The following is a 9103-nucleotide window of genomic DNA, read 5'->3' as shown; positions in this document are numbered from 1 at the left end:
ATAATTGACTTTGTCTTCTTGAGCTGCTCTTTGAAATCTTCTGTTCAGCTCTTTTATCTTGTCATTTCTTCCATCTGCTTTAGCAAATGGAACTAGGACTACCTAGAACTAGGACTGAATTACAAGCAGTTTCTGAGAATTCAGTACAATTTCTAGTGTTTGAAAAGCAAAGGAAAACTAAAACAAGAAAATAAATGCTTTGGCCAAAACAGAAAATGTTACCTGCAAAATTTTCAAGTCTTACTGGCCTGAAAGAGTACAGAAATAATCAAGTTGATGACTTGGGGGTAACTCTATATTGCCAAACTGCTCAAGTGCTGGGTGAAATTCACTTCAAAGTTTAGGTCCTGACTTGAACACACTGAGTGACGAAAATACTAATGGGGATGGAGACAAGCAAGAGCCAAAGGGGCAGTCTGGAAGCCAAGAGCCCCTCCTGTAGCCTCGTCAATGCCCCACAGCTGGATCTGGATCTAGTGCTCCTGGCCTCCAGCTGCAGTTCACGATCCCACAGCCAGCTTACGTCTGACTTGAAATGCCACTGAACTAATCCCTAGGTGGTTGACCAGTTTCAGCGATATTAGCAAAGTGATATTTTCAAGCAGGGCTCTTTGTGGTATTCAATGCAATCAGGCTTGGAGCACGCTTCCAGGAAATCCTTTTCTGGCACACTCTCACATTCCCCACTGTGGTAGTTTGAAAACTTTTCTTCCCCTCCTGTCTCAGAGAAGTAATTGTCCCTTCTCTTTTCCAGAAGTGCCCTACCAACCGGGCTTGAGCCCATCCACCTGCCTTCCCCAGGACCTTGTTCTAGAAACAGTCCCTTCTTGTTCTTGCCTTCAGCTTCTTTGCCCATAGACTCCCTTCCCCATCCACAAATATAGTCAACTTTGTCCGATTCCAGGAAATAAAATGCTTCTCTCAACTTGGCTACTGCCTCTCCCTTTTTTTTTTTCCCCAACCACAATGGTCACAGTGCTCCAATCCCATTGTGTGTGGGAGCATCACGAGTGAGGAACCAACTCAACAGCAGCCAACACCACCACTCTCTTTGAACGTTTGTAAACTGGCTTCTATCCCCTCCATCCTGAGATAATTCTTCTGGATTCAAAAAGTTCAACAAACTTACACCAGGCACTGCCCTAGGCCCCAGGGCTGCAAAGATAAAGAGAAAAGGTCTCAGTCTCAAGCAAGTCATAGTCAGGGGGTCAGGTCCCCAAGGAGCTTGTAGTCTTCAAATCTAAAGCCCTCTTCTGGACCCTCCATCTCACAGCCTCTCCTACAGCACGCGGTGCCCATGACTCTCTTCTCAAGCCTCTCTCCCCTCGGCCCTCCACAGGGTGCTTGATGCAGGTTCTTCCCTCACCTCCCTATCCTTCGAATTCCCTGGACTGGTGCCTTTTCCACTTCTCCTCCTTATAAGCTGGCCTCTTCCAAGGTTCTGGTTTGAGATTTCTCTTTATACCCCAAGGTTACTCAACCAAGGACCCCAACATGGGATTCAGGGAGGATGGGGGTTCCGTGACTTTTTTGTACCCATGCATTTTTCTGAGGAAGAGAAACTATGGTGGAATCACATTGTCAAAGGAGTCCATGATGCCCCAGGCGTACGAACCACTATTCTCAATCCCTCCCAGCTGCCTATTGGTCTGTTGTAGCATGGTGACTTATGTGTTGCTGTGATGCTGGAAGCCACATCCCCAGTGATTCATATGTGTTTGTTCCATTGCTTCTGCTAGCCTGCTGCACCCCTGAATGGGACCTCGTATTACTCTCCCTGCACCACTCCTCCTCACTTGTCCTACCTGCTCCCTAGGCCACTCTGACACTGTTCTCTGAAACGAACTAAATTTCTGAAACAATGCACATGTCAACTTGAATACTGGGGATAGGTACGCCAAAGGCAGTGTCAACTGCTTATCTGTTTGTATCTGTGCCATGTACTGTTTTGGTATCTGGGTTAGAACTTTTTTTTTTTTTTTTTTAAGCAGAAGACGGCATACGAGATGTCGAGCAGTGACTGGAGTTCAGACGTGTGCTGTTTGTATCTGTGCCATGTACTGTTTTGGTATCTGGGTTAGAACTTTTTTTTTTTTTTTTTTAAGGATGACTTAGGGGTTAAACTTAGAGGATACAATTTCCCAAAACTTTGTATGGAAAATTCAGTTCCTATATTTCTCTAGTTTGTTACTCTATTGACTGCCTAAGGTAAGAAGTAGGCATTCCTACCATAGATACGAAAACACATACTTCAGAGTTCAACCCCTCTCTGGTGCAGTGGCTAAAGCATTCAGCTGCTAACCAAAAGGTAAGTGGTTTGAACCCATCAGCCGCTCCACGGAAGAAAGATGTGGCAGCTTGGTTCCATAAAGATGGATGGCCTTGGACACCCTGTGGGCCAGTTGCACTCTGTCCTCTAGGGGCGCTGTGAGTCGGAATCGACTCCACAGCAGTGATATGGTTTTGGTTTGGGTGGATACCTCTAGTAACAGCCAAACAGAAATTCTAGGTTCTGGTACTAGATCCACATCACTCAAAAATCCATCCCATTTGTTTCCATAAAATGGTTTCTCCTTCACTTTTGCCTAAACTTCATTTCAATAAAAAAGATGTCACTGTACAACTCCCATGCAGGCTCTTGCTACACCACTATTAGCTAAGACAGGCTTAGAGACGCATTCTGACAGAAGGCTCTGGCAAGTCCAATGGCAGAACAAGTGAGAGAGAAGATGAACTCCCACTGAACCAAAAGCCAAACCAAACTCACTGACGTTGAGTCGATTCGACTCATAGCGACCCCTCCTTGGGTTTCCAAGGCAGTATCTCTATGGAAGTAGACTGTCCAATCTGCCTTCCAAGGAGTGGCTGGTGGGTTTGAATCACCAGCCTCCTGGTTAGTAGTCAAGTGCCTTAGGCACTATGCCACCAGAGCTTCTACTAAGTGCCTGGAAAAGAACAGGATTTTAGCCAGATGTTGAAGGAGGAGTGTGTGGAAGATGGACACCGAGGACAGAAGTGGTCTGTAGGTTGAGAGAGAGAGTAACAGCAACAACACGGAGTTGGGAAAGTGCAGTGTCCACTGGAGGAACATGGTGTGGGTGGAGCACACGCTATACCACGGGAGTCACTGAGGGACACCGTGTGACATGATCATACCGATCTTTCTTTTTCAACTGGCAGCACTGTGTAGGATGGGTTGGAGGGGGAGGAAAGTGAAATAAGGCAAGCCAGTTTGGAAGCAACTGCAACAGATCATGACATAAATTAGGAAGCACAAGTAGAAATGGGAATAGAGATTGGAGATGACTAAGAAAGCAGAGTGTACAGGATTTGGAACAAGGCAGGGGAAGAAGAAATAGTGGACTTCAAGTTATTAAGCCTGAGCAACTGAGAATCAATGAACGTATAGGACGCATGAGAAAAGATTAGGGAGATGATGGGATTCTCAGGGACTTATGGATGTAGATGTTAGGCCCATTAGGTTCACCCAAAACAATGTCAGGGCTGGAGGTAGAAGTCATTCACTCGGCAAAACCCACTGCCATTGAGCCAATTCCAACTCCTAGAGACCCTGTACGACAGAGCAGACCTGCCCCATAGGGTTTCCAAGGCCACAGCCTTTACAGAAGCAGACTGCACATTCTTCTCCCACAGACTGGCTGGTGGCTCAAACTGTCCATTCTTTTGGTTAGCAGCTGAGCACTTAACCACTGTGGCACCGGGGATAGCATAAGCGATGGGACTAAATGAAGTCACACAGGGAAAGGGAGCAACACAAGAGGATGGCTGAGAGTGGAACATTGACAAGAAGCTTATGTTTATGAGAAAGACAGAGGCAATGGAGACTGGGAAGGAAGAGTCAAGATGATTCAGTAACACAGAATCTAAGTCAGAAGACTTTCAAGAGAAGGTGCTTACAATTTTTGAATGCTAGGGAGAGATGAAGTGGCAAGATTGAAATGATGTGATTGAAAAGATTTGGCCAGTAAGAGGCCGTGAGCTCCAAGAAGGGAGCGGCAATGAGGACGGGTATGGGGTGGGCTGGGGATGGGAGAGGCCGGACCATGCTTTGCAGAAGGCCGGCATGAAAGTGAGGGACGGGACAGTAATTTCTGGCAAAATCTGCTCTAACATGCGAAGTATTTGGGAGTAAACCCTAGGGAGACAGGAGATGCCAGAGAGAGGGGATGAGTGATGAGACAAGAACTTGTTGGAGAAGGACTGGAGCTGTGGGGCTCTCAACATGCTGTGTAAGCTATTCTTCAATTTCTGATCATTTTAGGCCCAATCTGCAAAACGCAAGACAGAACGCATTCCCTAACCAAGCTGTTGGGTGTTACACCTACATTCTCACTTTCATTAGAATTTAGAAGATGTAGTCCCCATGAAATTTTTTAGGTTAAGACAGCTCAAAGAAAATATAATATAGAAGGAGGTTTTTCAAATCACATATTTAACGAAAAACTAAGAAAATGCTGAAAAAAAATATTCTAACTCTATGATATGACCTCATGTGTTTCCAAGGACTGTATTTTAATCTGCAATCAGCCTAGACATACTTCATGTTCTTTAGACCTGCAAGGTCTCCGTGTAACTGTCCACTGACCAAGAACTTCCTTTGACAGAAACCACTGGTGGTAAGATATGGGGAGGGAGAAGCCTTGTTTCACTAGAAAAAACTTCTCAGGACTTTCTTGCAAAAAAAGGGAAAAAAGTCAAAGATAGTCACAGGAAGAAGAGCTATGACAGAAAGCAGCTCTTCTACTTAATGACCACTTTTCCTGTTAACCGGAAAGTCAGCGGTTCAAACCCACCAGCCTCTCCACGCAAGGAAGATGGGGCAATGGACTTCCATAAAGATTTACAGCCTCAGAAACCCAGTGGGGGTCGCTATGAGTCGGAATGGACTCCATGGCAATAGGTTTGGTTTTCATCACCTTCAGTTTAGCCTACAGTCCTTTACTTTATTTTCATTTGAAAATAAAGGGGGTGGGTTTCTGAGGCGGTATCACTACAGAAGTAGGTCACCCAACCTTCCTTCTGAGGAGTGGCTGGTGGGTTTGAACCGCCAGTCTTCTGGTTAGCAGTCAAGTGCCTTAGGTTCTATGCCACCAGAGCTCCTAACGCCATAGATTATAACTAACTAAATGCATGGTCAATCTATCCTGCCAAATGTATACTAAATGCTATCAAATGATATTTGAAGTGCCTTTCTTTGAAGAAATAAACCCACCTACTCAGCTACTTTCTGCAGTACCTCTACCACGCAGCTGCATCTTAAAAAGCATGTTTGCCTAAATGGTATTTAGGCTCAGCCAATTTGCTCCCATTTCCAACTGAGCCACAAAAGCCCAGCATCCATCACTCATTAGCTGCCAGGATGGCAGCACTGGACTCTGGGATAGGACTGCCTGGTGCTCACCACCCACAGTTTACCTCACTACCTTCTCCATTTTGAAGAGGGCTGGCCCAGGCAGAGGGTGCTCTGGGAGGAAGGGCACACGTTTCTCTGAGAGAAGCTCCCGTCAGCCTGCAATCAGCTGTGGGGCCCACGTGGCACAGACCAGCAGGGGACAGACCCAGTCCCTCTGGAAAGGACAGTATACTGAATACACTGTCCTCATACACATCACACTGCAAAGTGTGACATGGACTAAAGGCAAGAGAATCCTGTCCCACAGGGTGTCCTCACAGAGGAGGCACTCGGAAACTCCCCACAATGAAGAGAGCCCTGGAATTTACCAGACTGTGTGCCAACGGAAAGGCGTATCTGGTGAGGGTCTCAAACATATCTCTTCTGCTGTGGCCTTCCTGTTTCAATGCGAACCTCAGGTTCCTCATGTCCTAAAGGCAAAGGAGAATTACAACAGGTCAGGCTCAAGAAGTCATGTTAATTGACAGAAAACATCTTCCATTTAACTAAGGGAGTAGGAGATTCACTTACCTGAAGGGGCACTACTCTAGAGAACTAAGAAAACCTTTGTTTTGTATCAACTAGATTAAGAACATCTGAGAATATTCCCATTGCAGCCATGAATGTTAAGATTAAACAAAGCAAGTAGAGAAAACAAAGCTGAAAAGAAGACACAGCTAAAATTTATTTTGTAAGAAGGAAAAGCCACCCTTGCCCACCCTCTGGAGCACCTGTCTACTTTAGCTGGCTTCTGAGGAATTCAAAACTGAAACAGCGCTGTATTCATGTAACTTTTTACAAGAGTGTCTGCTATCACGTGTAACCTCAAAATTGTCAAACATCATTACAGTACAGATGCCCGCACCCTCTCCCTCAGACGTTAAAGTCTCATGTTACAAAATAGAAAATGAGTGGTATTTTAAGCTCTTATGCAAGTAATATAAATATTGTTTAAAAATGTAGTAAAAATATAAAAAACAAAATATTTGCCATCCTGACACTTTTTACACGTGCAGCTCAGTGCTCCTATGTTCCTCCCATTGTGCAACATGCCCATCCGTTTCCAAATGATTACATCACCATGAAGAGAAGCATGGAGCTCTGGTAGCACTGTGGTTTAAAGCACGAGCCACTCCTCGGAAGCAAGATGGGGCAATCTACTTCCGTAGTGATACTGCCTCGGAAACCCAAGGAGGGGTTGCTGTGAGTCGGGTCTGACTCGATGGCACATAATAACAACAACAACCGAAAGGTTGGCAATTTGAACCCACCAGTGACTCCATGGGAGAAAGATGAGACAGTCGGCTTCCGTAAAGACTGACAGCCTTGCAAACCCTTTGGGGCAGTTCTACTCTGTCCTAAAGGGTCACTGTGAGTCAAAATCGAGTCAATGGTAGTGGGTTTTTGGGTCTGCCATTTATTATCTCAAGGGCATTCTTAAAAGCATAATAAGTCTTTGTTCTGAAGGACCCAGAAGTCTTTCTATACCAATCATCCCAAAATGCAAACAGCAGCAAACAAAGTATAAATGACTAGATTCTACAACTTCTAACGAATGACCAAGATTGGTCACTCTGGATTCAGCTGGCGACTATGGGTCCTTCCCAGCTCCCTGATTCTATGCTTGCATATGTGAAAGAACCAAATAACTCCAACCACCAAACACATCCTCTTTAAAGGGGTTTCCCAAAATATATCTGCACTAACCCAAGGTATTAGCTGTTGGTCCATGATACAAACTGATAGTCAACTGGAGGGAGAAGGTGGTACCAGTGAGATGATATGCTTTAAAAGGCAGGTTGGCAAGCAGCCGTTAAGTGCAATACTTGATCAGCCAAGGATCCTCAGAGACCAAGGAACTGTGAGGAACTTTCTTCCTCATAGTCAAGCGTCAGCTGATCACTCTGTAACATCATTCTCTTAACCACTCAGCCAGAAATTAGACCATTTCTACATACACATTGATTCTGCCCCCATAAGTAAGTCTAACAACTACTTCCAATGTGCCAAAGCACAAATAATTCAAACCACCACTTTTGGCCACCCAACTCTGACACAAATAAAAGGTAGAAGGAATGATTACTCCATCTTTCCAACAGGAAAACTCAAGTGAAAAGGCAAAGGACTCACAGGCAACAGATCACCAAATCTCGAACAGAAATATGAGCACAGAGCAAGCAGTCTGTTCCAGCCGGGCCCTCTGAGTTTGACTTGTGAGGGAAAGATGCCTGGGAAAGATCTCTGCAGCACCAGAGCCTCCCAGTCAGACCCTCAACCTATTCACCTACTGGGTCGCATGGCGATGACGCACAAAGCCTCGGTAGATAATCATAGCTGAAGCCAACACATCCCATTACAATGGTTGTGAAGGCTTGATTTATGGAGGCATCATTTACACAATGCATTTCTAAAGAAAACACAAATCACTTCTGGCTTCAAATCCAACACTGTCTTCCAACATACTAAATGGAGAGGGGGAAGAGAGCAACCTTTGTGGTGGCACAGTTTCCCTGTGCTTTGTTGTTGCTGTTGTTGAAGACTCCAAGTTGTCAGGAGGGGCTAGAATGGAACTTGGGGGAAGAATTTACAAATGCTGAGCTCCCCTTGTATGCACTCCACCTGCCCCCCTGTTGCTGGACAATGTCCAGTTGTGACGTACAGCCACCATGTGAAGGGAGCTACTGGCAAGCAGACTTCTCCATGTGAAGAATGGGTAGCAGAAAAAAGGGGGGTAGGAGCTGTAATTCCTCGTTTCGGTAAAGCAGTGCAGTTGCGTTATGGTTACTGACTGCAGACGATAGGTGATCTCTGACAGACAGGATGGGGGGTCTGTCATTCCACTGCAGGAGATCCCTTCAATACCAACTTCTACTGAGAAAAGGGAATCTGATTTTTGTGACATCAGTGTTGTCAGGGAGATAATGCAGTTACATTACACTATGTAGTTAAAAGTTACACTACTACATTGGTCCGGGCTATCTCCTTTGGGCTCACTCAAATTCCAAGAAATATGCACATGTAACAAGTGAGCGTGGCAATGATTTTGAGGATGGTGCAGGACCAGGCACTGTTCCATTTCATTGTACATGGGGTCACTGTGAGTTGGAACCTACTCCACAGCACCTAATGACAACAACACTTGAGAATTATGCCCTATGAGTGGTTCCTAAGCTTTTTAGTTAAAGTGTAGTGATGTGCTTTGTCTTATTAATTTTGGGAGAATTAATATTTAAGTTTTGCTTATTGAAAACAGGCAAACAGAGTATTTTTTTAAGTCTGATTACAGAAAGTTCCTTCAAAATCATCAAAATAGTACTCCCACTCTCCTTGGGTACTTTACTATTAACACTCTACACTCTTGGATCCTTTTATGCAAAATGCAAAAACCTTCCTTGAAAGAAATTCCCCAGTCGCCACCACCTATGGTGCAACTATTGGTCTCACCTATACAGTACAAAGAAGAGTGAAGAAAATCAAAGACGCATGGAAACAATTAGTCCAAGGAACTAGTGGACCACGTGAAACTCAGCCACCATGACCCTGAGACCAGAAGAACTAGATGGTGCCTGGCAACCACTGCAAACCACTCTGAAAAGGTTCACTATAGGAGATCCTAGATAGAGTCAGAGAAAAATGTGGAACAAAGCTCAAAGTAATAGTGGTAATAGTAATAATAATAATAATAATAAT

General features: G+C 44.8%; 1 protein-coding gene across 1 annotated transcript in view; it reads right to left on the bottom strand.

Moving 5' to 3' along the window:
• The window catches only part of MTM1 (myotubularin 1), a 93966-nt gene that overhangs the window by 52496 nt on the left and 32367 nt on the right, over window positions 1-9103 (bottom strand). The window contains 1 exon segment of the mRNA XM_042782927.1: window positions 5743-5844. Coding sequence (XP_042638861.1) covers window positions 5743-5844 — 102 coding nt within the window.

The sequence above is a fragment of the Orycteropus afer genome, unplaced genomic scaffold (genome assembly GCF_000298275.1).
Source record: "Orycteropus afer afer isolate SDZICR_OR568_19922 unplaced genomic scaffold, OryAfe1.0 scaffold00519, whole genome shotgun sequence".
Classification (NCBI taxonomy): Eukaryota; Metazoa; Chordata; class Mammalia; order Tubulidentata; family Orycteropodidae; genus Orycteropus; species Orycteropus afer.
This window is presented reverse-complemented; position numbering and strand designations above follow the sequence as displayed.